At 38.0% G+C, this 15703-nt stretch overlaps 3 protein-coding genes across 7 annotated transcripts in view; 2 read left to right on the forward strand and 1 right to left on the reverse strand.

Moving 5' to 3' along the window:
- Window positions 1-519, forward strand: part of LOC311092591 (mpv17-like protein) — a 6488-nt gene extending 5969 nt beyond the window's left edge. The window contains exon 4 of the mRNA XM_084129414.1: window positions 1-519. This exon is cut by the window's left edge and continues 708 nt beyond it. The gene's annotated coding sequence lies outside the window, so the exon portion shown is untranslated.
- A 750-nt stretch (window positions 520-1269) lies between these two features.
- On the forward strand, window positions 1270-12240 carry bmerb1 (bMERB domain containing 1). The gene is made up of 6 exons (XM_084129969.1): window positions 1270-1479; window positions 3371-3491; window positions 7058-7131; window positions 8180-8294; window positions 8843-8904; window positions 10526-12240. Exons 1-6 carry the CDS (start codon window positions 1392-1394, stop codon window positions 10636-10638), a joined length of 573 nt encoding a protein of 190 aa, XP_083986095.1. The 5' UTR covers window positions 1270-1391; the 3' UTR covers window positions 10639-12240.
- Window positions 12241-13489: 1249 nt separating this feature from the next.
- The window catches only part of marf1 (meiosis regulator and mRNA stability factor 1), a 37018-nt gene continuing 34804 nt past the window's right edge, over window positions 13490-15703 (reverse strand). For all 5 annotated transcript variants that reach the window (XM_084129968.1, XM_084129966.1, XM_084129965.1 and 2 more), the window contains exon 26: window positions 13490-15290. In XM_084129968.1, coding sequence (XP_083986094.1) covers window positions 14992-15290 — 299 coding nt within the window. In that variant the 3' untranslated portion in view covers window positions 13490-14991. The remainder of the gene's footprint in view (window positions 15291-15703) is intronic.

Genomic DNA, 15703 nt, shown 5'->3' on the forward strand with positions numbered 1-15703 from the left:
TGCAACAAAGGTTATAATTATTAATGAATGATCAAGGGTTTTATTGCAAACGGCGGCTGAAATCTGGTCACACATTTACATTAGATTATCTTCTATATTTGATGCTTTGAATATGCCTAAGGTACTTTACTAATATAGTATATAGTAATATAGTAATTTCTTATCTTTAAAAAATAAATAATGTAATCTTGTATATGCTATCATCTCTTTAATAAGCAGCTCATTCCTTTGTCCAAACATACATTTTCTTTATCTTTTAGTCTTTTTATTTCATTCTGTTTTTGTTTTGCACATCATTTATCAGTCTAGATCAAATTCAGTGGAATGAAATTATTAAAATGTATTTAATAGGTTTTACATATTGTCCTATGGGATGGAAAACAGTTTTTAGCAAACTGTAAATATCTTGAACAACTTCATAATATTCTTTAATTGAAATGAATGAATCACACATGGGGAGAATTATTATTGTGTATGTTGTTTTATGTAAATTATATGTTAACAATAAAACAATGTTATAAAATAACAGACATTTTTTTATAACACATCAATCATTTGTATATATGGTTCATTGCAATGAGTTGGACGTTTGGGTATAACTTTACAGTTTTATATATTCAGTTTTAATTTATTAATCTTATTAACTGAGATTAATAAATGCTGTACTGAAGTATTCTTTATTGTAATGTTCATGATTGATACGCACTCCATTAATGAATGCTATCATAAAGAAATGTAGTGTTATAGTTTTACAGAAAGATGTTTCCAAATTCTCTACTGTTTTTTTTATTTATTTATTTTTTACTGTTTTGAAAACGTTTTTTTTTCACATTATGGGAACGTTACTTTTGAATGTTCTTTGAACGTTCTGAAACAAGTAGTTACATTTAAAAAACGTTACATTAATAAAGAAAGTCCACATCATTTGAACGAACGTTCTATTAGTCTTACTGGAAGAATGTTTGCTAAAGTTCTCAGAACGTTCCCTGTTGGCTGAGACGGACAGAAACGCGGGACCCAAAACGAGTTTTAAAAAGACTTTCTTTTAAGCACGTTTAAAAAAGAAGAACAATTAAAAACAGTTCGTACCGACGCAAAAACACCAATTTTAAGTTTCCAACTATTTTCTCTTACTATAGGCTACTTAGTGTGATTATTTCTTAATAACGCCACTGGTATCGATGTTAATGCAGAGTAGCGTTATTTACCAGTGTTTTGTGTCAGTCCGTCGAGTCGACCCTTGTGCGCATGCGCTCTGCATCCCTCATCACGGTGACGTCACGGGTCTTCATTCTGTCATGATGTTGTTGGTCTCCTCGGATGAGCGCAGATTAGCGTGATTACAAAGACGAAATCAAAGAAATCAGAGATCTGTCACATCAGCATCTACCATGGAACTAAAGAAAGCCCTTTCCGAGAGCGACGGGCCGATGAAGACATACGGCGCGATGCACGAGACCATCCGGGGCAGAGACAAAGGTGACAGGCACTTCAGATTTACATGTTATTATTATCAGATATATCAGATATCATATTAGTCTCATTATCGGATATGGTTGCACTGTCATTACCAGGCGTCACATTAGTGTTATTGTCCATGTGATAGTATAGTCTTATTATCAATTAGATAAAAATATGATTTCAATATTATTATCAGACGTGCATTAGCGTTGCTAATATGATTTCATTAAGTCATTGATATTTGGTTTAATATTAGATATGACTGCAGACAGTGTTATTAACAGACGCGATATTGATGCTGATGTTATCAGTTATGATTTTTTGTTTGTTTTTGTTATTCATTTGTAACAATTAAAAAAAAAAAAAATCAGTTTTCAATATCACTGATGACCTCTCATGTTTTTAAGGGTCACTCGTTTGTTTTTCTATTTGTGACAATTTCAATTCAGTCATATATTATGACGGGTAATTAAAAACTAAATCCATTAAAAAAAACATTTTTGTTGGAATAAGATAGCCTAAACGTTAACAAAATAAAATATTAAAAAGTTTAACATTTCAGTGAGTTGCCAAATATTAAAAATTAATAATACAAAAAACTGTATAGAAATAATAAAAATAATTTAAAACGAATAAAAATGCAAAATATTATGAGCTTAAATGTTATGTTTCTTCATACATTGCATGTCTTACATTTCATCTCCAGCTCTTCAGTTTCTCTGTTTTTGTCTTGGTAAATTTGTATAATAACTGTAAAAAGTGGCAAAATTGTTGGTGGTGGAAATTTCATTATAGCGCGTTTCCATTTTTTTCCGCTTGCTCTTAAATTGAAAACTAATATTATCATGAATAATATAAACAATATTATTTCTACTGTATTGAGGCCTCTCAGGAAATAATTAGCCAAATTTCACAATTTTACCAAGTTTCGTACCATTCCGATAAAGTTATTTAAAAAAAAACAAAAAAAAACATAAAATATTTCAGTCAGAAATGACAGAAGAGCACCGGAGGGTTAAAGCTTTCGAATGATGCCTAATGATGATTATTAAAATATATGATAGGGAAACAAAATGCGCTACAGAACACTGACAGCTAACTGGCTAAACAATAGTATACTGACACAACACTGATAAAAGCCACAAGAAAGATCAACTTATTTGTTAAATATCTTGAACTTGAGCAGAACTGACTTCACACATCCACTAAACACCAGCTGATTCAAACAGAGAGCATGAAAAGTGATGTTAGTAAATGATTTGCAATATTTGATTTATATTTTATATCTAATGCAGTGACATTAAAGAGCCCCTATTATACTATTTTAAAGCGTCCAACAGGTTTACATACATCTAATGCCAAAAAAACACTTTAATTTCCTCATAATCTCCACGGCAGCATCAGCTCTTTTTTCTGTGTCTGAAACGCTTCGATCAAGGATTCAGTCTCTCTAAACCCCGCCTCTCTGAGAGCTGCTCTGCTCTGATTGGTCAGATGGCCCAGTCTGCTGTGATTGGTCAACCGCTTACAGCATGCGTCGGAAAAACAAACACTCATTTCCTAATTTGTTACATTATTACACAGGTTTGTATGTAACAGGCCGTTTCAGCAGTTCAGAATCGCTTCTTAGGAGACAATAACTTTATTTGTCATATACTTTGATCTTTGAAACTTTGCAGACCTTTAACATATACACAAAAAGCTGCATTATACACTATATGAAAGTGAATATCCAAAAAAGCATAATAGAGGCACTTTTTAAGTTGTTTTTTGGGAACTACTGTGTCAACGGCACTACAGCAGTGATATATGGCACAGATTTTTCAATGCAATGGTCCTGAAAAATTCCACACACACTCACTTACTCACACACACACTCTCTCTTACCCGCCGTCTGTTTGCACTCTAGGCCAGATGGACGTGTCGATGGCTGAAAGCTCCATGTGTCCAGACGAGATCGAGGCAGAAATGGCTCGTATTCAGCGCCTGCGGGAGGTTTTGGTGAGACGCGAGTCCGAACTCAGATTCATGTGAGTATCTGAACTAAACACTGAGATTCATGCGAGAGGATCTGAACTAAACACTGAGATTCATGCAAGTATCTGAACTAAACACTGAGATTCATGCGAGAGGATCTGAACTAAACACTGAGATTCATGCGAGTATCTGAACTAAACACTGAGATTCATGCGAGTATCTGAACTAAACACTGAGATTCATGCGAGTATCTGAACTAAACACTGAGATTCATACGAGTATCTGAACTAAACACTGAGATTCATGCGAGTATCTGAACTAAACACTGAGATTCATGCGAGTATCTGAACTAAACACTGAGATTCATGCGAGTATCTGAACTAAACACTCAGATTCATGCGAGTATCTGAACTAAACACTCAGATTCATGCGAGTATCTGAACTAAACACTGAGATTCATGCGAGTATCTGAACTAAACACTCAGATTCATGCGAATAGAGATTCATGCGAGTATCTGAACTTAACACTGAGATTCATGCGAGTATCTGAACTAAACACTCAGATTCATGCGAGTATCTGAACTAAACACTCAGATTCATGCGAGTATCTGAACTAAATAATCAGATTCATGTGAGTATCTGAACTTAACACTAAGATTCATGCGAGTATCTGAACTAAACACTCAGATTCATGCGAGTATCTGAACTTAACACTGAGATTCATGTGAGTATCTGAACTAAACAATCAGATTCATGCGAGTATCTGAACTAAACACTCAGATTCATGCGAGTATCTGAACTAAACACTCAGATTCATGCGAATAGAGATTCATGCGAGTATCTGAACTTAACACTGAGATTCATGCGAGTATCTGAACTAAACACTCAGATTCATGCGAGTATCTGAACTAAACACTCAGATTCATGCGAGTATCTGAACTAAATAATCAGATTCATGTGAGTATCTGAACTTAACACTGAGATTCATGCGAGTATCTGAACTAAACACTCAGATTCATGCGAGTATCTGAACTTAACACTGAGATTCATGCGAGTATCTGAACTAAACAATCAGATTCATGCGAGTATCTGAACTAAACACTCAGATTCATGCGAGTATCTGAACTAAATAATCAGATTCATGTGAGTATCTGAACTAAACACTCAGATTCATGCGAGTATCTGAACTAAACAATCAGATTCATGTGAGTATCTGAACTAAACACTCAGATTCATGCGAGTATCTAAACTAAACAATCAGATTCATGCGAGTATCTGAACTAAACTCAGATTCATGCGAATATCTGAACTAAACACTGAGATTCATGCGAGTATCAGAACTTAACACTGAGATTCATGCGAGTATCTGAACTAAACACTCAGATTCATGCGAGTATCTGAACTAAACACTCAGATTCATGCGAGTATCTGAACTTAACACTGAGATTCATGTGAGTATCTGAACTAAACAATCAGATTCATGCGAGTATCTGAACTAAACACTCAGATTCATGCGAGTATCTGAACTAAACACTCAGATTCATGCGAGTATCTGAACTAAACACTCAGATTCATGCGAGTATCTGAACTAAACACTCAGATTCATGCGAGTATCTGAACTAAACACTCAGATTCATGTGAGTATCTGAACTAAACAATCAGATTCATGTGAGTATCTGAACTAAACAGAGATTCATGCGAGTATCTGAACTAAACACTCAGATTCATGCGAGTATCTGAACTAAACACTCAGATTCATGTGAGTATCTGAACTAAACACTCAGATTCATGCGAGTATCTGAACTAAACAATCAGATTCATGTGAGTATCTGAACTAAACACTCAGATTCATGTGAGTATCTGAACTAAACACTGAGATTCATGCGAGTATCTGAACTAAACAATCAGATTCATGTGAGTATCTGAACTAAACAATCAGATTCATGCGAGTATCTGAACTAAACACTGAGATTCATGTGAGTATCTGTGTATGATTATGTGAGTATGAGTTTGTGAGTATCTGAACGTTTAATGAACTAAACGCTGAGATTCATGTGAGTATCTGAACTAAACACTGAGATTCATGCGAGTATCTGAACTAAACACTCAGATTCATGCGAGTATCTAAACTAAACAATCAGATTCATGCGAGTATCTGAACTAAACTCAGATTCATGCGAATATCTGAACTAAACACTGAGATTCATGCAAGTATCAGAACTTAACACTGAGATTCATGCGAGTATCTGAACTAAACACTCAGATTCATGCGAGTATCTGAACTAAACACTCAGATTCATGCGAGTATCTGAACTTAACACTGAGATTCATGTGAGTATCTGAACTAAACAATCAGATTCATGCGAGTATCTGAACTAAACACTCAGATTCATGCGAGTATCTGAACTAAACACTCAGATTCATGCGAGTATCTGAACTAAACACTCAGATTCATGCGAGTATCTGAACTAAACACTCAGATTCATGCGAGTATCTGAACTAAACACTCAGATTCATGTGAGTATCTGAACTAAACAATCAGATTCATGTGAGTATCTGAACTAAACAGAGATTCATGCGAGTATCTGAACTAAACACTCAGATTCATGCGAGTATCTGAACTAAACACTCAGATTCATGTGAGTATCTGAACTAAACACTCAGATTCATGCGAGTATCTGAACTAAACAATCAGATTCATGTGAGTATCTGAACTAAACACTCAGATTCATGTGAGTATCTGAACTAAACACTGAGATTCATGCGAGTATCTGAACTAAACAATCAGATTCATGTGAGTATCTGAACTAAACAATCAGATTCATGCGAGTATCTGAACTAAACACTGAGATTCATGTGAGTATCTGTGTATGATTATGTGAGTATGAGTTTGTGAGTATCTGAACGTTTAATGAACTAAACGCTGAGATTCATGTGAGTATCTGAACTAAACACTGAGATTCATGCGAGTATCTGAACTAAACAATCAGATTCATGCGAGTATCTGAACTAAACAATCAGATTCATGCGAGTATCTGAACTAAACAATCAGATTCATGTGAGTATCTGAACTAAACAATCAGATTCATGCGAGTATCTGAACTAAACACTGAGATTCATGTGAGTATCTGTGTATGATTATGTGAGTATGAGTTTGAGTATCTGAACGTTTAATGAACTAAACGCTGAGATTCATGTGAGTATCTGAACTAAACACTGAGATTCATGCGAGTATCTGAACTAAACAATCAGATTCATGTGAGTATCTGAACTAAACAATCAGATTCATGCGAGTATCTGAACTAAACACTGAGATTCATGTGAGTATCTGTGTATGATTATGTGAGTATGAGTTTGTGAGTATCTGAACGTTTAATGAACTAAACGCTGAGATTCATGTGAGTATCTGAACCAAACACTCAGATTCATGTGAGTATCTGAACTAAACAATGAGATTCATGTGAGTATCTGAACCAAACACTCAGATTCATGCGAGTATCTGAGTATTTGTGTACTTGTGTACGAGTATGTGAGTATCTGAACGTAACGCAGAGATTCATGTGAGTATCTGAACGTTTAATGAACAAAACGCTGAGCTTTTCTCTCGTGTTCTTCTCAGGATGGACGATGTTCAGCTCTGCAAAGACATTATGAGCCTGAAACAGGAGCTGAGGAAGATCGTGACAGTGCCAGGTGACTGAAGAGAACGTGTTTCCGTCAACTACAGTGTACAAAACTACTGAAAATACACCTCAGCATAAACTGTTATGAGTATTTATTCTGATGATTTTTTGTGCACATTTCCATCTTGCAATTAAAATTCTAAATTTGCATATATATATAGCTGAGTGGAAACCCAGCAAACGAGACCACTAACAGGGAATGGTCTCTAAACGTCATGAACAAGCATTGTAGAACATTTGTTCAAAGTTATCTGGTTTTTAATAATGTTCTCAAAACATTAGCACAAAAACATTATTCATACATCGACTACCCTTTATTAAATGTTACTACTAGTTTCAGAGCACATTCAAAAGTAACGTTCCCATAATGTTTGCAAAATGATACAATGGAATGTAACCTTAATATTTATAATCAAGAAGACAATCAAAATACATTTAAAGTCCCCCTGTAGTCAATTTTAAAACTCATCTTTGATCACCAAAATGACATATTTAAATGTTTTTTCCTTGAAAAAAAATTTAATCATTCCTTAAAATATCTTGAATGTAACTCGACACCCTTGCCTCATTTAGTATGCGCGGTTCTATGAATATGCAAATGAGCCCCGCCTCCACTCACTCACTCAGCTCAGAGATCCACTGGTTGACGATCACACGTTGATCTGATTGGTTACAAGGTAGTTTGTGACGTCAGAAACACCAGCGATTTCAAAGCGTGTTTTTGAGACTGTCTTTGGTTCACTGCAGTTTTAAGGAGAAAATACTCAGCAATGGAGTCGACTTATGAATTTACACATGGTTTGTCTTAAAGCATATTAAAAACACCACATAGACACATAAACAACATTAAAAGCTGGATTTTCACCACAGGGGGACATTTAAAAAAAAACTGGACGTTTTGAACATTCAGGGAACATTGAAAAATAACATTTTCATAACTTAAACGTTAGCAAAACATTCTTAGAGCATATTTTCACCAGTGAAACTGTGAGCAAGTGAACTTTTTATGTGAATGGTCCATATATTCTCATCTAACACACACTCACCTGCACACACAGACGCAGAGAAGAGTAAGAAACAGCGTCAGAGAGAAGAGAAGTTAATCGTGGAGATTCATCAGCTGGTGCAGAAGAGAGACTTCCTGGTGGAAGACGCAGAAGTGGAGCGGCTGAGGTCAGAAAAGCTTCTGTGTGTTTACAGGCTTTTAGGAGATCTATCATGTAAACCATTAGTATACATAATACCATTAGTATAGATAATGAAGATATAGCCTGTCATTATCAACTTTAGGGATTTAGTTTCAATTAATTTTGTTTTAATATGAATTAAACATCTTGTAAACATACTTTATCAGTAGACAAAATCTGATATAACGTGTTAAACATGAAAGAATTATGCCATCTTTAACATTAACTTTTGAGAACCGGATCTTGTAGCCTAGAGTTTTTTTCTTCAAAATGATGTGAAATAGTTTAAACCAATATATTGATTTAAATTTTGTAAGACACTTTTTGTTTAGGTCGGCCATATCCAAGGAGACACGAACGATCATGAATAATTATTTGATTCACACTGAAGGAGATTAAAATCCAGTCAAGAATGTGGAAACCCATTGAACCTTTTCTTTCTAAGAGTGAACTAGTGACTCATCTACATAAAAAAGCACAATATTTAATATTAATATTAATATTAACCTGATCTGAGGTCTGTGTGTGTAACAGGGAGCAGGAGGAGGATAAAGAGATGGCTGAGTTCCTCCGACAGAAGCTCAGCGTAATACAGAGTAAGAGTTTGACTTCACAGACACGTTCTTTTGCTTTAATCTCTCACATAAATGTTTATTTCACTATGAGAGAGCTGAGACCTTTCTTAAAGTCATCATGAAAGAAGTCACACTAGTGTTTTCTCCTCTATTGTGTCGTATATCCGAGTGAAACGCTTCTGGAACAAGAACAAATGTGGGCGGGGCTTGATCAGTTATTTAAAATTTCATAATATTTAACAATATTACTGTTTTTTTGTATTTTTAATTAAATAAATGCCTTGGTGAGCAGAAGAGAGCAGAAGAGCAGAAGAGACTTCAATCAAAAACATTAAAAATCTCAAAGATCCCAAACTTTTGAACGGCAGTGTATCCGAGTGGAACAAGAACAAATGTGGGCGGGGCTTGATTGTGTCTGTGGGGAATTGATTGGATGGTTGTGGTTTGCTATTGGCTGATCTCATGTGAGTGACAGGTTATAGCCCCGCCCTCATCATCAGAGAAGAGGAGAGATGCAAGATTATTAACACAATAATGTGCACCAATAAATCATCTATAATAAACTGTAATATTCCATTAAAAAAAATGTCCATTTTGATTTCATGGTGACTTCAAGGGGTTTTTCCATGACTTGCACTGGCCATCAACACACACACACACACACACACACGCGCCGCTCAACTTTGACCTTGACATGACAATGACATAAGGCAGTTGCTGTAACAAGTCAGTGTCAAACTGGTTAAAGTTGAAATTATTTGTGTCATCTGTTTATATATAGTTCATCTGATTTTTGATTTATCTTCCTTAAATGTTTGAATATTGAAATAAAAATGTATAAGAAAAGTTGAAACTACGTTGTTTAAACCCAGCGGCTGAGAATAATGCTGGTCAAGTCATGTCGGAAACAGTTTTGGCCAGTCGAACATGGGTTTCCACCAAGTCGTAGTTGCGAGTGGGAAAATGGGTTTTCCGAGTCACAGTGACTTCAACACACCTGACGTCGTAATCCCGACTTCCCAACTCGTACATACGAACTTCCCAGGAGGACATGCTGCGCCTCAATGCTGCGTTCATGCCATGACATCATTACGAGCCTTTCTGTGTTTGGACCTTAGGTTTGGGAATTATGAGTGTATGGCAAACAGCGGTCAGGTGGTACGACTCGGAGCTCTCAGAAAATTATTATTTATTAAGTTATTATTATGAGGGTAACACTTTACAATAAGGTTCATTAGTTAACTACATTAATTAGCATGAACTAATAATGAACTGCACTTATACAGCATTTATTAACCTTTGTTAATGTTAATTTCAACATTTACTAATACTTTATTAAAATCTTGTTAACATTAGTTAATGCACTATGAACTAACATGAACAGCTGTATTTGTATTAACTAACAAAGATTAACAAATACAGTAAGACATGTTTTGCTCATGGTTAATGTTAGTTAATACCATGGTTAATACATTAATGTGAACTAATGAACCTTATTGTAAAGTGTTACCATTATGAGTCTACATGGACGCGACGTCGTAACCTCTAATTCTGACATGGCGTGAACGCAGCTAGACGCAGAAGAGAGTCATGTGACCCCTGACCCGTCTGCTCAGCTGATTGGCTCTTCTTCCCGCCACAGGAGCTCCGAAACCCCGAGCATCTGAAGCTCCCGCGAACAAGCCGTCGCTCAGCCGGAGCAGCGCGGCCCTCATCAAAGACTGCTGTGGAGCCACTCAGTGCAGCGTCATGTGACCGCCTCACGCCCAACCACAACCCTGTTAATCTGATGAATGTGTTAATGAGTTTGGATTCGATCACTGGAGCAGTAAAGACTGATTCTGCAGCATGTAAAACTCTAGTTACTCAAGCGCTTCGTTCCAGTCCGGAGGAGCAGAAGAGCAGCTCCTGAAACACTTCACCCGAACTATAAAGTCCGTTCACACCAAGAGCGATAACTATGATGATTACGATATTAGTGTCCGCACTAACGCATGATATCGTTCTGTTCAATTAACACTTGCCCAGCGCCAAATGAGAGTAAAAATCAGTGTCGGCATGAAACGCGTCAGTCGCCGGTAACATTTTGATGAAGTCTAACCATGCAGTGTTGCGAACATGACGCTCGGGACAGTAGACGAGCCAGCGCTGCCTCGACAATTAAAACATTCAAGCGCAAGACGTCACGAAAAGGCACTCGTATCGTTAGCTGGAAGTTTAGTGCGCGCAGAAAGCCGCGTCTCAGAAGCCGCGCGAATACTGACATGAGCTCCGTTTCACCTCGTCTTACGCTTGAACGGACAAATACATAAAAATGATGTCCAAATATGCGAGAATGCTAGTAAACACAGTTGGATACGGCTTGAGTGAACAGTCGCGAAAGACAATGCATGTGTATCAGTATATTAGATCTGTGCCTTCGCTCTTAAAGTGACAGCAGCCTAATATCCCCGCCGTCTGTGTTTAATGCTAATCAAAGAAAAGATAAACTCATTGCCCTTGACTGAACTTTTGAAAATTTAAGGATTAATTTATGATTTAATTTTTATTTATTTACATTTGATTATTAAAGACAAGTAACAGTAGTTTTTAGTTAGAGACAATGAATAATGTTTTAAGTTTATATGAGTTAGGCTAGTAGTTTTAGCTGTGGATATCGTTCCTCTGTCATTAGCAGAGTCCACACCACCGCTAGAACTATATTCTTTTATATTTAGAACAACCGTCTTCATCGTTATAGTTATTGTTGTTGGTGTGAACAAACATTGAGTTATGAATAATTGGTCACAAGCACAACAGAATCTCTCCACAGTATCACTGTCAAACGAGAATATTAAACAACACTATTGAGTTTCAGTCCAAAGTGTATTAGAGCGTTTTCACTAACAGCTGATATTTCTTAGACATGAGCAGCCCCTGGAAAACATCATCTCAGTCTTCTGTCATTATCCAAACACTTCCCTAAAGGTTTGAGTGTGATCGTGAAGTTTAGGGGATTTCTACACGTTTTCTTGCACACAGAGCCGGATCAACACACCACCTCGTCTGATGTGCGCACACACATGAATACTACGTTTGGAGTTTTAGGCATTTGTTGCCTTTTGAAATGTGATATTTAAGCAGGTCAGAAAATCTGAATTAAACAGAAACTGAATCTGAATAATAGGATATCAGTGGCACTTGTGAATATCCTGCAAATAAAGTTAGTTTCAGCAGTGTGTGTCGCTCCTTCATTCACGTCTGATGTTGCTGATGTGTTTGAGTTCCAGGTTTTATTTCACTCACTGGATGTCATGTATTTATGGAAGCTTGTGTCCGTCACAGAATAAAAAATAAAGGTAATTCAGCAAAAATCAATAGATGTGTATGAACAGTGTTGGGGGAAGTTCAAAAGTAGAGTGTTACAATATTGCAATACTCACTAAAAAAGTTACGTTACTTTTTTTGGAAAGTAATGCATTAGTTTACTTTAACGTTACTCACCTTGGCTGGGCTTGCGTGTTTGTTTTTAACAAGAACAACAAAAAAAAGTTGTACTTTTGGCAAATGTTAAGGCCCTTTCACACCAAAAGTGAAGTGAATAAGCCTCAGACTGAAGGAAATGCAAGTTCACTCCTGTCCAGTAGAGGGCGCCGCTCAAACTGACCTTTCGCTGAGCTGCCGCTTAAAGATGTGTTCGCCCAGTATGGTTCAATTGGATCATTGAAAGGCAGCAGCAAAGACATTGCTTAATACATTTAAAATGTACATTTAAATGAGTTACTTTACCCACTACTTTAAAAAGTAATCCAATTACATAACTTGCATTACCCTCCAACACTGCTTATGAGTGAACGATTCTTCATGGAGGTTTCAATATAATGTGCAATGGTCTCATGTTTGATCACCGAAATGACATATTTAAGCATTTGTTCATTGGAAAAAAAAATTTCATTCCTTAAAATATCTTGAATGTAACTCGACACCCTTGCCTCATTTAGAATGCGTGGTTCTATGAATATGCAAATGAGCCCCGCCTCCACTCACTCACTCAGAGATCCACTGGTTGACGATCACACGTTGATCTGATTGGTTACAAGGTAGTTTGTGACGTCAGAAACACCAGCGATTTCAAAGCGTGTTTTTGAGACTGTCTTTGGTTCACTGCAGTTTTAAGGAGGAAATACTCAGCAATGGAGTCGACTTATGAATTTACACATGGTTTGACTTAAAGCAGATTAAAAACACCACATAGACACATAAACAACATTAAAAGCTGGATTTCCACCACAAGTAAATCGAGCGCACAATATTAATTCATTACATCATTTTAGTTAAATCAAAACAAGGGAACAAATTAGTTAAACGCGGCCATTATTTGGTAAAACAAGGGGAACAAATTCGTGGCCACGATATAAAATATGTATAAACATTTTTTTTTTTAAATGACACACAACAAAATAAACTAACAAACTAAAATGGAAAATAAAAATTCTAATTCAAAATGTTAATAAAACCTCAATGATACTAAAACACTTCCTCACATGAGAGGCGTTTCATGCGGACTAACACCCGAGCGCGAGGCGCGTCAGAGGCAGCACACCTCGACTGAAGGCAGGACACCAAGTGATGCTTGTGATATTTATTATACATGACAGAAAATATTTGGTCATTACATAAAAATAAAAAAAACAAGAGTTTCTGGTGAAGACTAAAATCATACAAGACCTCGTGCGTCTTGAGCCTGAACTTCCCCGTCAGAACACACGAACCGGACGATGGTCAGCTGACGTCGCAAACCCGAGGCGCTTCTGGGTTCATCTGATGACGTGAGAGGATAAACACACACTAACACCGCACGGACGAACGGAGACGCGCACACACACAGATCCACCGGGACGAACACACACCACATTCCTGCATAAACCAAATCTCCATCTGCCCAACAGCACGAGAGGCGAGCGTTATGCACACATGCATATAAACACTGAGAGCTTCTGAAGACACGCGTCCTCCACCTCAGAGTTCCAGCGGTCACCGTTCAGGCGTCCGAGACGTCAGGACCGAAGAGAGACACCCTAAACAGAAGACGTGAACACTTCACGCAGTGTCACGAGTGCAGAACACTTGAGCGTTCGGTTCGTTGGTTCCTCCAGCCGAAAGCGAGCGACAGTCACACAGATCAGCCTCGCCGTGACCGAGCGCGTCCGATACAAACCATTGTAAAAGCCGGACTCGGATCACGGGGAGCTTCTGCAGAGCGCGAGGACACGGACTCAAGGTTCACCAAAACAACCTTGGCATCTCCAGAGGGACATCATCTGATTAGCACCATTTTGCCAAAACACGTAAAAGAGGAAACTGCAGCTTCTCATCGCAAACAAGGGCTTATGCACGATGTGCATATAACTTACAAAGCAACTTCTGGACAAACTAAACGACACGCTGCAGATTTATGAGTACGAGGGCGTCGCTCTCTTCGGCCCGCCGTGACGCCGGTGAAACCGTGAGGCTGAAACGAGAAGCTTTAAACTAAACATTCCTTTAAGAATTAACAAACAGACTTGATTCACAACATGAACTAAAGCGATTCGGCTTCTGTGAGTCACGTGACGAGGGCGGCTTTGAGTAAAGAATGCGTTTAAAAGAGAGGAAGGCTCTTTAATGACAGGCTCCCGCTCTGGAACGGATTTAACAAAAAAAAGTGTCAAGCGAATTCCTCCTTTCATTTCATTGGACGGAGCCCATGTGCTTCACACAACACAAATAACGTCTCAAACAAAGGCACAGATTCACCGTAATGAAGGTCTGGATGAAAGCATCATGGCTTCACCGTTCCGATCAGCTGCGGCCTGCACGCTTCAGGCTCGAGCGAGACATTGATAACTAGCGTTTGTAGTAACGAAAGACCAATCGCACGGGCCACGGCTGGTTTGAGGACACGAGTTCACAAAACGAGAGAACAAAAGATGTGAGAACAGAAATTCACCACACAAGAACGACTGTTTCCTCTCACATCTGTGTCACATGATGTTTCTGCACAGACACACACAGTCAAAGGGAAGGACACAGAGCTGCTGGCGAACGCACGTTCATCATGGCAACGTGATGTCGCGGGACTCTTTAGCGTTAGCCTGACAGGGCGGATGTGAAGGAGAAGTTAGCCGCTAGTTTGACCTTGTTTCGTGTTGTCCGGCGGCCGGGACTGTCCGTGACGCAAGCTTTCGGCTCGCTCGAGTCGCTGTCCGACGCCGCGGGGAGACCGTTGGCCGGTCGAGGCTGCCGATCATGAACCGGATCGAAGCGCATCAGATCTGCGGGATGGACCGGGTCGGGTCGCAGCTGAGGAGACGGCAGGCAGGACGGGACCGGGCCACACAGGAGATCCACGGGAGATCCCGAACCCAGACACAGCAGCTCCAGCTCACCTGACGGACACACACACACACACACGTGGATTAGCGGAGCGCAGGTTAATGCGCGTGTTCGTCGGGGTCGTGACGCAAGCTCTGAATCAACATGCACTAATGCTACAGTTTTCTAAACGTCATTATCATTTAACAAGTAGTGTTGAGTTCGCCATATCAGCATCTTCAGCTGTTACACGGCAGATACACATTAAACAACAGAATATTATATGTATAACATAATTAAAACAAACTTAGACAAACAAAAAATAAAATAAAAGAATAAAGAATAAAATAATGAAATAAAAAAGTACAGTTATATAAAAGATTCTTTAAATGTACTTGTGCTAAAAATTGCAAAATAAATTCTGGATTCATAAATAAATCCTTAAACTTGTGTCCTGATAATAAGCACTGTCTCATAACATTAAAGA

The sequence above is a fragment of the Abramis brama genome (genome assembly GCF_963993115.1).
Source record: "Abramis brama genome assembly, chromosome: 11".
In the NCBI taxonomy this organism is placed as follows: Eukaryota; Metazoa; Chordata; class Actinopteri; order Cypriniformes; family Leuciscidae; genus Abramis; species Abramis brama.

Coding starts and splice junctions, on each gene's coding strand:
- bmerb1 (XM_084129969.1), top strand. CDS start 1,392: ATGGAACTAAAGAAAGCCCTTTCCGAGAGCGACGGGCCGATGAAGACA. Junction 7,132..8,179: donor GAAGATCGTGACAGTGCCAG/GTGACTGAAGAG, acceptor CTGCACACACAG/ACGCAGAGAAGAGTAAGAAA. Junction 8,295..8,842: donor GCAGAAGTGGAGCGGCTGAG/GTCAGAAAAGCT, acceptor TGTGTGTAACAG/GGAGCAGGAGGAGGATAAAG.